The sequence below is a fragment of the Sitophilus oryzae genome, unplaced genomic scaffold, assembly GCF_002938485.1.
Source record: "Sitophilus oryzae breed Bouriz unplaced genomic scaffold, Soryzae_2.0 scaffold_122_pilon_pilon, whole genome shotgun sequence".
NCBI lineage: Eukaryota > Metazoa > Arthropoda > Insecta > Coleoptera > Curculionidae > Sitophilus > Sitophilus oryzae.
In genome coordinates this window covers 288480-307505 of record NW_022145871.1, presented here as the reverse complement: position 1 = coordinate 307505, position 19026 = coordinate 288480, and the positions used below count along the sequence as shown (strand labels likewise).

The window sequence follows — 19026 nt, the reverse complement described above, 5'->3', positions numbered from 1 at the left end:
AGGGGATTTTAGTGTTCTGTGTTCATACCTGGCTCCAAGAGGTGAAAGGTGGATGTCAGGTGACTTTCTAGCAGTTGATAGGATTATTATGTGGTCGGATGCTGGCAAAGGATATCTCTATAAGTTACCAGCTAAGTAAGCTTGATTTTTTGGGTCATTCTTTTGATTTAACACAAAGTACACATCTAACAGGTTTTGGACTTAAATAAGGTTATGAGACAATAGGTTGTGGAATATACCAATTTTTTACACATATTTTTACAGCAAATAAAACACTCATTTCAGCTCATGGTTTTGTTATAAGGTTTTTTTAGTTGTATTATTTTATATGCACCAAATTGTTAGCAGACTACAACATTCTACATCCATATTAACAATGATTTTTCTTATTTTTTTTTTCGTTTTTTCATCCTGGACATGAAGAAAACTGCGTGGCAAGAATGTTAACAATAGGTTAGAACAGCATAATAATATCATATTATTATCTTTGTGGTGTTTATTCTATTACTATTTTATATTTCTTTGCTTTTTATTGTGGTGTATTTTCAGATCTCTCATTATGTTTTTCTATCGTTTTGAGTTAAGTCCCATTTCACATGAGGCGTTCAACGCGCCCTTCATTAACCCTTGAGCTTTGAGTGGCATTGAACAAACAACAAAAAAACTACAAAATTCGAGGGGCTTAGGCAAAAATTTGTAAAGGATATTGCTGCCATTATTCCAGATTTGGTGGATAGATCTGTATTTTATTTCGATTAAAATAATTCTTGGAGGCTCCTTTAATTCCGTACACAGGGTTACAAATGCACTTCTTAGTAGTGTTGGGAAAATTCGAATTAAATAATTTGACTAAGCAAAATAAAATTGCACTAAATCACCACAATACACCAAAACACTTTTACTTTTACACTGGACGCGCGTTTCGCTAACCATGTTAGCATCATCAGCAGATGATTATAAACTGTTTTTTTTTATAAACCAGTTTATAATCATCTGCTGATGATGCTAACATGGTTAGCGAAACGCGCGTCCAGTGTAAAAGTAAAAGTGTTTTGGTGTATTGTGGTGATTTAGTGTAATTTTATTTTGCTGTGTAACACCAAAGGTTCCAACCCTCAACTGTAATAATTCGACTAATTCGATAATAAATTAAAACTAACTAATTCGATTATCTTTTTCGATATAATCGAGATAAAAATTAGTAGTATTTTATATTATATCTGTGGTAACCGAATTACAAATGAACATAAAATATAACCTCTTATGGACGAATATTAGTAATTAGTAGTATTCTTTCGGTCTGAACGAACTGAAAATTTTCACTTAAAGTAATTTATCAAGGGAATCGACAAAGAAAGGAACGATCCGATATAGAAAAATCCAGAAATCATTGTTATTCAGAACGATAGAATACTACGATTATTTGGTTCATTTCCATTTCACCCAAATTTCACCGAACACCTGCCGAACACTAAAATTAATTTTCTTCTTTTATCTAAATAATTATTAATTGCCACAATTGATAAATAAAAAGAAATACGAACCGCACGTAAACAAGGAGATACTTATATCGTTTTAGAAGAAGCTTTTATTTTAGAGAGGAGGTTTTCAATAGGAATTGAAATGTTTATGAAAGGCCGTAACAATAACAATCATAAACTCGGCACTTTTAAATTTAAAACTATAAATTATGTACAACGAAATGCTCCCTTCTTGAAGAGTTATATAATTTAAAGTTACAATGAATGAGTTGTTTTAAATGTTAACGGCTCTAATTGGTTTTATTGATTCTGAGTGGTTGTACTTCCTAAGTGACTTTTGTGTGAGTATGCTTTTATTTTAAAGAACACAAGTTTAATTAAATTAAAATAAAAAATAATTCTACATATATAAATTAAAATAAATATTAAATTTCTTAAAATTAAACTAAATTAAATATTAATTTTCTACAATAAATAAATTTGAAATATAAATTAAAATTCAACATATACTAATTAAAAAATAAAAAATAAACAAAATTCTTAACTGGTTCTTAACTAATATAACTAAAAAAAATTATCCTACAAAATTGAATATCAGCATATACAGATTGAAGTAATTTAAGCTTGTTTCATATAGACGCGAATCGCGAATTGCGATTTTGCGAAACTGCTCTCATTGGTCCAATTTTACTGATCATGGCGGCGCTGTCAGAAATTTTAAGATTTTGGCGATTCGCAAGATTTAAAATTTGGGGGGCGGGAAAGTTAAAGTGTTTTCAACTTTTTGCGAATATTCGCGCGATTTTAAGGTACGCGTTTGCGTAGAATGGTGTTGTGATCCGGTTATCGATTATTTTGACGACGCTGCCGCAAAGTAACTGAAAGCATTTCTCCAGTTGAAATGGGTTCTCGTACATAATATGTTTTTGATATATATGGCGACAATTTTTCAACTTCAACCAAGTTATCAAACTCCTATACAGACAATCTGTGAAAATTCCTAAATTTTTTCTCATTTTTCTTCCTTATTTTTTGAATTAAACTGCGACAAGCACCTTGTTGCTTACGAAATTTGAATATTTCACATGTCCCAAATGGCCCATAAATGACCTATAAACCTGTGCTATAAACCCATTCTCTTCTACGTTTTAACAATAAGTAAATGGCAATTTTACACCTTATTCTATTCCAATCCCACAATCGTAATCGATATTCATAATTATTAAACAAATTTAAACTCATATTGTATGCTATAAAATATAAAATAAAGATCGTAAACACGAATAAATATGTATAAAACAAATTAAGTTATCTCAGGTTATGATTTTTTTTTGGTAACTTTCAGGGTGCAGCCACACTATCCTAAAAACGGCGTATCGGCGTAACGGCGTAATGACCTTGAATAGATTTCCAGTAATTCTATTGGCTGAAATTTTTGACAGATGAATTTGACAGATAAAATTTCTGACAGATGAATGTTTCAGCCAATAGAATTACTGGAAATCGATTCAAGGTCGTTACGCCGTTACGCCGATACGCCGTTTTTAGGATAGTGTGGCTGCACCCTCAGTGGAGCAAAAATGAAATGTCCCTAAAAATTCGCGACTGTATGAAATAGGTCCAAATTTTGCGAATATTTTTTGGCGAATCGCTTTTCGCAATTCGCGATTCGCGTCTATATGAAACAAGCTTTACTCTCAACTTACATTACTAGACAAACCTTTTTTTTTCTTTCAATTTATCTAATTATGGTGGATTATACGACTCCCCTCACCTTATGATTTTAGTCTAGTTGTTTTTAATTTTTCAAATTTAACATACCATATTGTTATCTGTGATTGAACAAATTTTGTGATATATATAATTTTTTTTTTGACCTTGTATAAAAAAAATTTGACTTTAACTTGTTTGTGATTCTATTTAAAATTTGACCTCTGTAATTGTTTTTTAGCTTTGGGCCTGAAGATGGGAATATTTTAAATTCCCGAAACATGTCGCCCCCCTTGCTTTTTTAAGCATTAAATTTTTTTAAATTAAACAACTTAAAGATTGTGAGTTATTGTCCTTTTACCCTCCTTCAAAGGTTTGCTTTGATAATATGTACTCACACTGGGTTAGAGAACGTTTAGTATAAATTATGGTTTAATTTATTGAACGGCTTCGGCACAGTTAATAGAATACATTGAATAAAGAATAATTTTTTTTATTCTTTATTCAATGATAGAATATAGGTATGGCAATGGTTCAGATTTCTGCGAATTGTTTAAAATAGCCCCTAGCCGAGCACTAGGTGGGACGAATTTATTTTTAGGTTAAATTTATAATTCTACTAAATAATTCGAATTATTAATTCGATTGTGAAATATGAATTATTACTAATTATTCTATGGTGAAAATAATTCGATTAATCCCATCACTACTTCTTAGTCACCTTTGGTTGCCAATAGAATGTACCCAAAATTGTCTGTTTGTTGCTCTTTGTTACTGCAGCACTGTTTTCATGTAAAAGATACGCTGTAGGCCCTACGCGTGACGTAGAGCGAAAGGCGCGTTGTACGTCTCATGTGAAAACCAAGATAAAAAAAAGGAGTATAGATTGGCGACTCTATTTCCCTCCAGTTTTCTGTCCAAAGTACAACATACAAAAAGTAAATGACAAAAAATTGAATATAAATTATTTACTTAAACAAACTTTAAATAAAATTATTCAACTTGGAAATGTTTCTATGCTTTTTATTAAACTGGTAGGTGCAGCATAATGTAAGATCTGCTTGTCTATCATTTGCATAGTGCACTATTTGGTTTTGGACTTTATTTGCATGTACTTCATTTTACTGTCAACACATTTATTAACTAGCTATATACCTATTAGTGTTTTCTTGTTTTAATATATCTTGGTATCGCTGGTATCAATTTTTTCCAAAATGTTCTTTGTCTTAAGAGAAATATACAATTATTAAGTTGAATTTGATTTTATAGTAGCACAGCAGATCATAAAGATTTTCATACCAAAAGTGTAGAACATGATACACCATTTATGTATTGCCTTTTGAGTCAGCCAGATGGGAAGGTGAGTTTTTTTTATTTAACTTATTCATTAATTCAGTTTCTCAATAAATATAACTTGCAGGCAACGCCATCTTTGCCTGCAAGTTATATTTATTGAAAAACTCTGGGTAAAAAAATATGTTTTGTAAAACACCACTGATGTGTAGAATCCAAACAGAAACTAGCTTGTCAGTTTTATTTCTAAAACAAATTTGCATAACCGACAAACAAAATGCTTAACGTTTTAGGGGGTATATCTTCTCCCGTCGTCAGAAGCTGAACCAAAAAACAAAAGAAAATGGGAAAAACTATTTAAAATGTCTAAATATATTTACTTTTTTCTTTATTAGATTTAAGACATAGACTTAAAATAAAATATAGACTAAACTATTTACATCTTAACACGGTCAAACAATCTTTTTTGTACACATGTTTACTTCTGGGTTCAGTCGACCGAGCCTTCCTCATACAGCCTATGTTGTCACGTCTTTAATATTATCAATATTTTTTTTCTTGTTATACACATATATTGAGATATTAATACTACATTTTAATAAAGTAGGTTTCAATATTCCATAGATGTATTAAATAGTCCTTATACTACTAAATTATAAGTCGGATACTATTTAAAAAGGATAAGTTCTTTACAATATGGCAACACCGATTAGGGGCGTGTGGTCGCCTCTTCATTCATTTATTACCTTGTAGTACGTGTCGCACGTGTGCGGTAAAGCTTTGTTGCCGCTATCTCCCCGGCTGTATTAACGCATTTTCTTAGCTTGTAGTCCTTAGGTGTTTATTTTGTTTACTTTTTCTGTTCAAGAACTATAAAATATGGTTCGCCAGTGCCAAATTTGCAAGAAATTTGACTTAAATAATCCATTTAAGTCTTGAAACGACTTTCGACCGGTAGGCAACTCTCAATTTACCCATTAGGAGTCACTGGCGTTGTTGTAGAAAGGCGCTTATTTAGATAATATTTTAGTAAAATGTAAAATCTGAATTTTTCCTCTTACATAATCATTTATATAAAGGTTTTTGTAACAAAATCATAATTATTATTACCCTGTTAATAATTAATAATGTTTTTATTAAAAATATATTCCGGTTTATTCTAAAATTATCTTCAGGATCTAAAATAACATACAAGAATTTTAAAATGATACTACATTATGAAACAATATTTTTTAATATACCGGGTTCGTCTCAAAAATGGCTCACCCCTATAACTTTATTATTTTTTCAGATAAAAAAACAGATTTGTATGTTAGTAGGCATATGACATAAATTAGGATTGATTGACGTATTCATTTGCTTTTGGTCTCTTCCTGTTTCACCGGAAATGATTACATCTTTTGATTTCTAAAGGCACCCTCGGTATATTGCTACTTTATTCGATAAAAAATGACACTCTGAATAGAATGACATATCATGTCAACTTTTGACATTGTCGCTTAAAAACAAATCGTATTTTAAATTTCAATCCAGGGTGCCATGGTGTTGTTAAAAACACTAAGTTTTAATCAAGGAGCCTTGGAAAAATAGTTTTGATCGTCTAATGGGTTTCGTGTCTTGTCTAGGCCGGTTAAAAGATGTACAAATCGTATTTTTAATCATATGTCAATTTTTTCAAATTGAATAATAATTCAATTGAATCATTAGCATATTTGGAAAAAGCATTTTTTTATGAATATATTGATACCAAACACTTGGTATTTCGAGTCAAATTGTTGTTATGAACTGCGTGTTACAATTACAATTAAACCATATGTGAAAATGTCAAAAGTTGACATATGATATGTCATTCTATTCAGAGTGACATTTTCTATCGAATAAAGTAGAAATATACCGAGGGTGCCATTTAAAAATTACAAGTTATAGTCATTTCCGGTGAAACAGGAAGTGACCAAAAACAATTGAATGCTTCAATCAATCCTAATTTATGTCATATACTAGCATACTAAATCTTGTTTTTTTATTTGAAAAAATAAAAAAATTATGGGAATGAGCCACTTTTGGGACGCACCCGGTATAATAAATAACCGAGTTAAATATATGTAGTTTTTCATTTTATCTACTTCCTATCACCTTCCTTGCTTTAATGGAACAGATTTATGTTTTCTCTAATTTACATAACTAAGGCTTCACTTAACCAGAAAAAAAAATTACAACAATCATACTTTTTTTTTCTCCCTGTCGCCGATTCTATTATATCTGTAGAATAGATCCTGTTTTGATTAATATTAGGGGTTGTAAATGTTTTAATAATTTCACAAATTATGTAATTTCGATTATAAAATTTCTTCTATAACATGTATTTTATTATTTTTACCCTTTTTGGACTCTTTTTTTCTAAACTTTCTATAACACGTTTTTTCTAAACTTTTATTTAAAAAAACTTCTCCAAAATCTTAATAAAATATAAAAAAGTTTAAATACGATATATTTTTAATTTAATTATAGCTTCATTAAAATAAAAAAAAGTTACCCAGCTATGATACGGAGAGTTCAGGTGTACTTGAGAAATGAAAAACAGTGTTGCGTTTCTCGTCAGAGTCGTCAGGGAACGACCGTTACGACAGAGACAACCTATCTATCGCTCGTGTCGCACTCGTTATAACCTAAAACAATAACAAGACATTGTCTGACCGCATGTTCCAGCTATTTATGAATGAGATGCTTAGTCTATATTTTATTTTAAGTCTATGATTTAAGATTATTTTTTTAGGATTTTCTTGGCTTAGATCAATAATAAAGATAAGTTATTTTTTAGATAATTTAATTGACGTTTGAACTAATAAAGTCTTCAACAGAATTATCTAAGTTATCTACAAAATTTAACTTACAATGAACGTAAGAGCGCCATTTATGGCAATTCTTTTTATTAATAAAATTATTATTATTTATTTAAAAATTATTTAAAAAAATTTGCTATACCGGGTGCATCTCAAAAGTGGCTCGCCCCTATAAATGTTTTTCTTTTTCAAATAAAAGAACGAGATTTGGTATGTTAGTATTAGTGATGGGAAAAATCGTATTATTTCAATAATTGAATTATCAAGTTATGAGTGATTTTAATAATCGGATTATAATTCGAATTATAAATCACTCATATTATAATCAGTTCTCAAGTGTGCACTTGCAACGTCGCAAGGTCGTCACCCATAATTCATCACTCAGTTCTCATTATTCGAAATTCGACTAGTTTCTAAATCCCACTAGTCAACTCGCATACCCAACGTTGCCGTTTATTGTCCCTTAATTTCGCAGTTCTGCAGAAACGATAATCGGTCGAGTATTTCGTATCCAATCTAAACAAAAAAAAACTTACCCCAGAGACTAACCAACTCAATTATTGCTATTATCGACAACTAAATAAAAAAATGAAAACAGCTGTAAAAAATAAAAAAGTTTTGGTTTGGGTTGGGACACGATCCTGGGAGCTCTCGTTTCCGAAGCGACGGCCTTACCAATGGATCCACAGCTGCTCTTGCAAAATTGTTTTTAGCTAGGCGTTACTTTCCGCCGTTCTTAAAACCGTTCATAAAATAAGGTGACAGCAAACGGCAACATTGTTGGGTTTTGTTTGGTTTGGTTTTTTGATCGAGGCTTCTCTAATTAGCACATCAAAGGTTCCTTTTTTCACTCTATAAAATGCTTGAAATATTTCCGGATACATATTCAATTTTTTAAAAACTACTTTCATGTATACTACTAAAATGAAGGTAATATATTTAAGCTAAATACAATTTATTACAGCTGTAGTAAAATGAGTAACTAATAAGAATGTAAGAGTGAAAAATGAAGTTCCAACTCTAGATGCAACATTTTTCGTAAACGCCTACTTGTGCGGTTTGAAATTTTTATACAAAATCCGGCAATACCGCAGAGAAGAATGTCTTGACCCAATTTGTATCTCTTTTTAATACATTTGATTTTCTATTAAGCTGTCTACATCAATGTCTTACACATTAAAATCCAGACCGCACAGTTTCGATTACCAAATCGGTATAAATATTAGAGTCTTAATCTCTTTATTTGCTGTCCTCCATTCACGCAGTTGTGCAGCTCGGAACTGTTCAAGAACGCGATACTCTCACTCCATTCATTTGAGTCATAAAGTTCAGAACTGTTCCGCGCCATATGAAGGCACCAGGCTATTGCGCACAGCTCCTTTCAGAACCGTTCTCGAGTAGCCCAGGGCGTAAAGCACTGGAACTTGAAGTTCGCGAATGGAGGACAGCAATTCAGTGCTGGTATTAAATTAATGGCGATATTTTAGCCATTGTCATGTCCGCCTGCTATGCGTCTGGTTACCACCAACAGAAACGGACAATCAAAAAGGTACTTACTTCGAGGCGACTCTGAAGGTTTTGTCCTCTTATGGGCTATTCCGGATATATCCGCAGCCCAGTTAAACGCTATACGGTAATATTTATTTAAATCGACGTAATCTAAATTTGAATATGACTGTTTATAGGTCGCATAGCCCTCCAGAACCTGTAACAGCCTCGGCAACCTTAGTCACAAGTCTGACAAAGGCTTGGAGCTCTGTAAGACCCGATCCTGTAGGAATTCTGGATCAAATCGAGCGACAGGAGAACCAATGTAAACAATTTTGTTTATTCTTTTAAATTTTGCGCCAAATCTGTTAAAATTGGGACCATTAAAAATGCTAACACTGTACTTGATATTGCAGCTATAAAGTTGACAGCGAGTATTTATCTGCCCCTGCAGAGCCGTCTAGTGGTCGGTAGGGAGGATGGCACTATAATTATTGTTCCTGCTACCCAGACAGTGATGTTACAGCTGTTACATGGGAATCACCAACAATATCGTAGTAAAATAAACCAAAAAACCTTTTTAATTTTAATATTATTAATTTTTTGTTTTATTAGATTGGCCACCTCATCAGATTCTTTCTGGTCATCAAGGTAGAGTTAATTGCCTATTGCATCCTCATAGAGAACATCCAAGGTAAATATTCTTTGCGTAATATGGTTTATTTGTTAGTTATATACCTGTTCTTCTTTTTCCAAAGATATAACAGGAACTATCTCGTATCTGGAGGTGTTGACTTTGCAGTTTGCCTTTGGGACTTGGTAACAGGAACTTTATTGCACCGATTTTGTGTCCATGCTGGCGAAATCACGCAGTTATTAGTACCACCAGAAAACTGCAGTGTAAGTAAAATAATTCACTATGAAGAATATTTATTTGCTTGGGACTCATCTGTAATAAGCAGTCTAAAGAATGGTGTACATCGGCACTGTCAATTATCTAATGCTTTTACAGGCCAGAATCCAAAAGTGTATTTGTTCAGTGGCTTCGGATCACTCTGTGACGTTGTTGAGTTTGGCCGAACGGAAATGCATTTGTTTAGCGTCCAGACATTTGTTTCCCGTCACGACGATAAAATGGCGACCCAAGGACGATTTTGTGGTAATAGGTAAGGCAGTTTTTGTATAAGAGTACAGTTAAATATACATAGATACTCTTTTGTAGGATGTTCTGATGGTACAGTGTATGTTTGGCAGATGGAAACAGGACACTTAGATAGGGTACTCCAAGGTATGATCACGGCATATAAATCACACGGCAGGCTAACTCTGCCCAGATCCCATTGTTTAAAATTTCTATAAAATTTGACCTTGAAAACACCATTATGGGTGCCGAGTCAGGGCCGGATTAAAACATATCAAAAAATTTCTGAGAAAATAAACTATTGATAGACAGGGTCGTATTAAAAAAAATACTGTAATTGACTGAAACTGAATTTTATTTACACAATACTTTTATCTAAACAAATGAATCGTTAATCGCGCATACTCCTCGAAAAGTAAAAATGAAAAAATCAATTAAACATTTAACTGTAGAGAATAGACAATTAAAATTAAAAAACATGCCAGGAGTTACAAACAAGAATTAAAGAAATACCCAATAAAATATCTATTGAACAATCTAAAGAGGCTACGTACAAATTATGTCCATCAATGGACATAGCAAATTTTGTTAATATTCAAATTGCACAAATTAACAAATCAGCTAAAGGAAGAAAAGTAACTGATGAATTTAAATATAAATGTTTGGCTATATACTTTTCCGGGCCAAAAATATACAAGACGCTCTTGACAAATCTATTCTGCCTTCCACCTCCAGAGACCCAGAGACACTAAGATAATGAAAATATGACATCGATATCAAACCTGGCTTAGAAAATCTTAGTGTATTTGAGACTCTGAAAAAGAAAAGTTGAAAGTTTCGATGAACCGGATGAACTTAATCGATACTGTGTTCTATGTATTGATGATATGAATATCAAGTGCAATTTGTTTTATAATAGTGGTCGTGATAATATTATAGGTTTTGAGGACCAGAAGGGGAACAGAGAGTTTAAACCAGCTTGGGTGTCTAATATTGTCATGGGAAGAGGCCTTGGGTAAGAGGTATCTTTACCAATGGGAAGCAGTCCCTAGCTTATTTTACAAGTTTTTTTTTTTTTTTCTGGTGTTGGGGAAAAATCTTCCATAAGACATCCAGAAAAAAAAGAAATGTTTTACCAGATAGTGTCGGATTCCTACCGACTAAAAAACCCCCTTCACCAGCAGGCCTCACCATCTGCAACGGAATCCGCTCACGCATTGCTTCATTACAGTGGCGTTCTTAGACATTATGTCTCACGTTCAGAAGTTTTTGTCATTATAATATATTTCATAAGTCCCACTGCATTTTGCCATTCTTTTTCACTTCCTACCAGACATTTTACCACTTCTGCCACACAAAACTTATTTCCCGTCCTATTATAGAACTCCTCCCTTTGTGTCTGCCATCTACAACAATTGAAAAGAGTGTGTTCGGCGTCGTCTTCAGCTTGACAGTAATCGCAGTCCGGAGTGTCGATTTTCTTTCTAATGTATAGATATTTTTTAAAATAGCCGTGTCCAGATAATATCTGGGTGATATAGTAATCGACTTCACCATATGGTCGCGTTATCCATTTATGCAGATTGGGAATGAGTGTAAATGTTCACCTTCCATGCTTTCCGCCCGTCCATTTTTCCTGCCATTTTTCCATGAGTTGCGCTCTGGCTTCGTTTTTTATCGAACCATTGTAGACTTCATACCTCTCTTGTATCAGGAGATCAATCGGTGGAATTCCGGCAATGACACCAACGCCCTCCCCTGATATAGTTCGGTAGGCGCTGCAAACCCTAATGCACAAAGACCTCTGTAATCGCCTTAGTTTCACCAGCCTATTCTGACATTTAGTAGCTGTATGCCATGCCGGCGCTGCATACAATATTTGTGAGTGTATAACACTTGCTAAAATGCGCCTTTTAGACGCTCTGGGACCTCTTATTTTCGGCATTAAATTTGACAATGCAGCTACGGTTTTCTCCGCTTTAACTACTAACCTACTTATGTGTTCTCCAAAAGTCAGCTTTGTGTCTAGCCACACACCCAAATATTTTATTGCTTTGGAGGGTGCAATATCTATTCCTAAAACGTTGAAGAAAATTGGGGCAATTTTTCTTTTTGTTGTAAGTAGAACAGCTTCTGTCTTGTGTGGTGCTAACTGAAGATCATGTTCTTTCATCCATCTTACTACTCTCGCTATGCCAGCATTTCCCAAATTTATCAGGATCTCTTCATTTTCACCTACAATGACCATAGCAGTATCGTCTGCGAAGCCAATCAAAGTTACACCACCTGGCATATCCAGCTCCAACAAACCGTCATACATCACATTCCATAGGGTTGGCCCCAGGACGGATCCCTGTGGTACACCACCATAAATGTCAACTTTTTTGCTTTTTCCATCAGCTTCAAGTATTATCTTTCTTCCGTTAAGATAGGAAGCAATCGTAGACCACAACACTTTGTCAATATTTCTTTTTTTTAGATTTCTCAGTATCTTTTCCCAAGAAGCGCTGTTAAAAGCATTTTTAACATCTAACGTAATTACGGCGCAAAATCTTCTATTTATATGAGAAAATGCTGCTGCATTCTTGGCTAATTGAATTACTTTTGTAATGGCGTCTGTGGTTTGCTTTCCTTTTTGGAAGCCATATTGTTTAGTTGAGAGACCACCTGTCCGTTTCAGCTCATTATTTAATCTCCCAAGTATGAGATGTTCATATAATTTACCTTCCACATCTAAAAGGCTTATTGGTCTATATGAGTTACCATTTCCATTTTTACTGAGAAGGACGAGTTTTGCCTGTTTCCATTCCTGCGGAAACTTAGTCAAGCGTGTAGGTTGTTGTAGACCTGCAGTACATACTCCGCTTTACGTGTTATTACGTGCTTAAGTACTTCTGGAGGAACATTTCCGGGTCCTGGTGCTTTACCATTTTTTAATTTCTTACACGCTTCTAATAATTCTTCGAGTGTATAGGGCTCAAAATGTATATTTCTATCACAGTCATCTGCATCACAGTTATTTTACAAGCTTTTATTTAACTTGCTTTGTATGTACATATGTTTGTTCGGGGCAAATCTTGTAAGCTAAATTAGAAGCACTTCCTTTCATTGCAGGAAATTGAAATTTGGCATGTAGGTTCAGTCCCGATGACAATACATTTTCTTGCAAAGCATGACCCGAATTTTTGACAGCTGTCAAAAAAATTTCAAAGTTGTCCGATTTTGATAAAAATCGATATATAGGATTACCATGGGCTAAAATGAAAGAAAAAAATTGAGCTGTCAAATTTGACAGCTGTCAAAAAAATCTCAAAGTTGTCCGATTTTGATAAAAATCGATATATTGGATGCTCCCTACCCCATAGTCGGTTTTCATTTTATTTGTCTCCCATTTGAACTGTCAAATTTGGCAGCTGTCGTTTTTTTAAGTTCTCATTTTTTAATGAAAATCGATATACATATTATTAGGATGCCCATAGGAAGTTATTTAAGAAAATGAATTGAGTTTAAGTGTGTGGCACTGAGAAACCAGCATAACTAAAAAGTAAAAAATAAATTTAAGAAAAAAACTTTTTAAAAACAAGCTTTTATTTAAATACATTAAAAAGAAAGAAATTAACTTTTTCTTTAAAACTTTTATTATGAACTTATTACGTCATTACACAATTTTATATTATATAAAAGCTTGTCGCGAGATTTGAGTGTACGGTTGCACTCATAAAAATCTGGTACGACAACTCTATCTTGTAATTCCTGTAATTCTTGTAATTCCAATATCTTGTAAACCTATCATTATTCCCATCCAGGATAAATTCATCCAGTTTAGAAGAACATTTAAAAAACTTTGTGTCCGAATATTACACACTGGTACTGAAAATTGCCAAAATGATCTGGCAAACGTCTTATTAAAAACGGCAGACCTTATTATAAAAAACAACGACACCTCTGTTCTTTTCTCTCTGAATTGTCATGAGCTATCCATTAAAATTAAAAATAGATACGGATAATCAGAAAAACAGTAATTTAGAAATGAATCTTGTTTGTCATTTTGCAGGATACCTAATAATAAAAATTACTTTGAATGCCGTAGGCAATGATTGAGTATTAAAACTAGAAGAATTTCGGACGAAAAATAAAAAAAACAAAATATATCACTCAAGAAAAGAATGAAATAAATTAAGCCGCACACTACTGACTCAAAGCTGCCGTTACTGTATGTTGTCGATGACAAAGACTACGACACTGGTTAATTTCTGTTGCTGGCACCCATAAACTTGTGTCTAGCCCTAGCAGGCAACTATTAAGCCCGACCAATCACGTTAAAGTTTTTGACAAACACAAATGAATTAACACACTTCAAATAACCACGCTAACCAACCTGATTGGTCAAGCTTAAAAGTTGACTGCTAGGGCTAGACATTTCTCACCCATAAAGGCGGCGTGCGCAAGGATATGCGCGTAGCGTTCCCGCTAAAGCGAGCTGGCCTGCCGTGTGATTTATATGCCGTGGTATGGCTTTGCTGTAATTTTTATTGACTTTCCATTTTTTTTTCTACTGTGAAATATTGAACATGGTAGTTACAGTTTAACATACATATATATATATATATATATATATATATATATATATATATATATATATATATATATATATATATATATATATATATATATATATATATATATATATATATATATATATATATATATATATATATATATATATATATATATATATATATATACTGGTTATAGTTATTTTAACGGGATAGTACACTCACCAGCACGAAAAACGGGCAACTCGAAATTTTGATGTAATTTAAAGTTTAATATATTTTGTTCGAGTGGGCCGATTTTGATGATTTGTTAAGCAATATATAGCTGAATTATTTGACTTTTTAATAACTTTAAATTAAAAATGAAAGTTTCTATCTGTCAATTAAACGAGGGAAAACAAAATGTTAATATTTTGGTGAAAGTTTGAAACACCCTGTGGAATATGTTATAACAGCAAGGAATTTAAAAATCATTTTATCATCTAGGTACCTACATCCTTTCCCCATAGTTTTTTTTTGGTTCATTTCAATAGCTTTATTTTTTTTGGGGATATTAGCTTTGAAGAAGACACTAACATTTTTTCGTAATATTTACATTAAAACCATACCTTTGCTTTTGGTCCTAGTCAACAGACCTAGTAAGTTATGGTCCCTAGGCAGGCCTTCTTGACATAAGATTTGCTTCCTTTAATCTTTTTCTTCCAGTCGGTTCACTTACATGTACGTTCCTTAGGTGCAATTCATTATAAATTTGAAAAGCTGGCAAAAGGGCGGTTTCTTAGCGTTCTAAACTTAGTGGATCGTCTCGATTCGAAGTTCTCATACAAACGTTCCTGGACGTCTAGCATATGAACTTGTCTCGAGGATGTGACTACACTCTACTTCTTGCACACTAAATCTGTTAGTGACATAATTTTGATCTGTATCATCTTCAATTAAAGCAACTATAGCGGATACAACTTCTGGACTTTAAACTATCTCTGCTATAGTAACTGCCCAACAGACCATAATAGTATGATTTTTCAATAACAGTGACATTATTGACATTACATAAATCATAAGTAGTAATTATAGTTCCCGTTTTTCGTGCTGGTGAGTGTATATTTCGTCCCCAAAAGTGTAATTTTTGCCCAAATCGTGATTTTTTAATATTTATTAACAGGTATAGCAGCGGAAGAAGTACTCTATGCTTGCGAGGAAAATGAAGAAGCAAATACCTCTTCCGATATGGGTCTGGCAAATCCAGCTGTTCATTTCTTCAGAGGTTTGCGTCACAGGAACCTGTCGGCTATTCGCCACGCCACCCAGCGGGGATTGCACCAACTACAACAACTCAACGCGCATACCGAAGCGGGGGATCCACATGCTCGAAGGGTTCATGGTCAGACATCACTAGGCGTTCAAGGATTCAGAACTAATCCAAAAGGTAGCACAGAATAAATATTGTTACGTTTTTCTTCGGTTCCGTGTGGATAGAACGTCACAATTTATTTAAACACTATTTATTTAACACTAATTAACAAAAACAATAACGATAAAAGATTTATAAAACTATTTACAAACGATTTATAACTAAGAATTTATTTTGAATTTTAGCGCGTCAACTGCACTTGTCTATTTATAACTGCCCTCTCTAGGCCACAGCCGCCGGCTTTTATACCTACAGCTAAAAGAACTCTAGAATAGTCCATAGATCGTTAGGTGCATAGAGAAGGTTTCGATTGTTCTCGTATGTACTACTCCATTCCAGTGGAACTCGTTTCTTCTCGAATCTTCGAATGAATTATTACGGTGTCTATTCTTTAATGCGATGTTAAGGTCATCCGAGGGCGGGCTATATAGTTAGGTTAGGTCGAGTCCTCGAGTCCACACCGGTCCGCAACACTGCCCCCTTCTTAGGTACATGCTCGTCCCGAGATGTACACGGTGAATGAAGGGTATTTGCAAAGCTGGCCCCTGGTACATTGCGAAGTCTGGTAGAAATAGCAGTCTGCAGTTTTCTCTCCCGATCTCAGCTTTGGGTTGTAGCAGCAAACAAGTATCTCGATTCCCGTAAATCTGAACAAGATTTCAATCATGTTCCGGATTGTACGCCAACTCAAACCATCGAGTCCACACGCCAGCTTCGGAATGGCTAATCGTGCAATGTTGTTGTTTAGCAGGGCTTCTCTCAGTTCAATCAGGGTCTTCCATAGATTGAGATAAGTCGGCTTACTCGGGGACCATTCCTTGGTGACCAGGTAGAAGATGTGTCTTGCTTGACCATGTGCATGTCGGTTAGCCTCAAGACGCTTCCAACCTCTGGATCCTGTCGGCGTAGTTCTCCGACACGCCCAAACTTCTCATTGAACGTCGCAGCGATTCCTCTGGACATCCGCAAATCTCGAGCCACACAATGAGCGAGCGAATAATCAGGAGGCACGGAAAAGAGGTCTCGTTGATCTTCTTTGGTTACACCATAGCGAGCCTTCTCACTGCTGTTGTATCGGGCCATGAAATCGTCAAAGGACATCTCCGAATCAGGGGGATCAAAGCTGCAGGTTCTCACGGTCCCAGCACGATCTTCTATTTCGCCTTGGTAGGGGCTCAAACGGTTGAAATGGACTACCCTCGGTTTTCCTTTTGGCAATTTTCTGATACGGTATACGACGTCATTAATTCTATCCATGACTTCGTATGGCCCTTCCCACGAGGATTGTAGCTTCGGAGATAACCCACGACGTCTCTGCGGGTTATATAGCCACACCAACTTCCCTGGTTGGTATCCTCCATGCTCAGCTTGAATGTCGTAGTGTTCCTTCATTCGGTCACTAGCACTTTGAATATTTAGGCGGACTCTCTGATGAATGTCGTCCATCCTTTGACGTAGTGTGTGGACATAATCTTCTCCGGCGACTTCTTCTCCCGGTCGGCAACCAAATTTCAGATCACAGGGTAGGCGCACTTCCCGTCCCATAACGATGCTGGCTGGAGTTTGCCCTGTAGATTCTTGGACGGATGAACGGTAGGCCAACAGGAACAGGTGAAGAAATTTGTCCCAGTCTCTTTGGTGGTCAGAGACTACTTTGGCCAGATAACGGTTGATAGTTCTGTTCATGCGTTCAACCATCCCATCGGATTGTGGATGTAGAGCAGTCGTCCTGGTCTTGCGGATGTTCAGGACTTCACAGACGCCTTGGAACAGATTGGACTCAAAGTTTCTTCCCTGATCTGAATGAAGCTCCATGGGAACACCAAACCTGCAGATCCATTCTTTAACAAGGGCATCAGCAATCGTGGACGCTTCTTGATTTGGCAACGCGTAGGCCTCGACCCATTTGCTGAAGTAATCCATTACTACCACAATGTATTTGTTGCCATCGTTCGTCTCCGGGAAAGGACCAGCCACGTCGATCGCTATTCGTTCGAAGGGACTGCCAACATTGTACTGGCGCATAGGGGCTTTACCACGCTTTTGTGGCCCATTGATGGCTGCGCAAATGTCACATTTCTTACACCAGGCCCTCACATCTTCTTTGCAGTTCACCCAAAGAACCGTTCACGCAGCTTGCCAAGTGTCTTGGTAACACCCAGATGTCCACCGCTAGTTCCATTGTGAACTTCCTCCAAGACTTCTGGGACCCTCTTCTTTGGAATGACGATCTGCCTTCTCTCTTCTTGTCCCTCCGGTCTCTCGATCACACGGCGAAGTAGTCCGTTATCTATTACCAAGGAATTCCACTGGGCCCAGTACGACTTTACGTTCGGCGACTATCTGCAAACTTCTTCCCACGTTGGTCTTTGACCTGCGTTTTTCCAGTTAATTAGTAAACCTAATTCTGGGTCACTGGTTTGGTCATTTGCAAGATCTTCAGGTTGCCAACTATCATTAACCACAGTTGTTCTTAGGAGTTTCACTTCTTTCTCTTCTGCTCGGGAACAATGCTTACAGTCTCTAGCGCAAGGTCTTCTGGAAAGTGCGTCGGCATTCCGATGGATTGCCCCAGCTCGATGTTATGTGTCGAAGTCAAATTCTTGTAATCGTTCAATCCATCTAGCTACCTGCCCTTCAGGATTCTTAAACTGCAACAGCCATTTCAAAGCAGCATGGTCTGTTCTTAACAAGAACTTTCTTCCATAGAGATAGAACTTGTAGAAGTGTTCCACTGCTTTAACTACTGCTAGTAATTCTCGTCTGGTTACACAGTAGTTCCTTTCCGGTTTTGACAAGGTCTTACTAAAATAACCAATGACTTTTTCTTGACCATCCTGGATCTGAGACAGAACAGCGCCTAACGCAACATTGCTAGCGTCGGTATCCAATATAAAGTTTCCTTTGCCAAGAGGGTAGCTAAGTATGGGGCACTAGTCAGGGCCTTCTTCATTTTTCGGAATGCCTCGTCAGAATCTGAGTCCCAAGAGAAACGCCTCTCGCCTTCGGTAAGTCTGGTCAATGGTTTTGCGATGGTGGCGAAACCTTGTACATAGCGGCGATAGTATGTGCATAGTCCCAAAAAGCTTCGTATTTCATGTTTATC

General features: G+C 35.4%; 1 protein-coding gene across 7 annotated transcripts in view; it reads left to right on the top strand.

Moving 5' to 3' along the window:
- The window catches only part of LOC115874152 (WD repeat-containing protein 7), a 71356-nt gene that overhangs the window by 1672 nt on the left and 50658 nt on the right, over positions 1-19026 (top strand). For 6 of the 7 annotated variants that reach the window (XM_030889246.1, XM_030889250.1, XM_030889247.1 and 3 more), the window contains exons 5-14: positions 3-135; positions 4461-4551; positions 8812-8957; positions 9010-9137; positions 9229-9369; positions 9428-9506; positions 9571-9712; positions 9825-9978; positions 10035-10100; positions 15672-15935. In XM_030889246.1, the coding sequence (XP_030745106.1) occupies positions 3-135; positions 4461-4551; positions 8812-8957; positions 9010-9137; positions 9229-9369; positions 9428-9506; positions 9571-9712; positions 9825-9978; positions 10035-10100; positions 15672-15935 (1344 nt within the window). The remainder of the gene's footprint in view (positions 1-2; positions 136-4460; positions 4552-8811; positions 8958-9009; positions 9138-9228; positions 9370-9427; positions 9507-9570; positions 9713-9824; positions 9979-10034; positions 10101-15671; positions 15936-19026) is intronic. The other variant, XM_030889251.1, reaches the window with a different exon arrangement.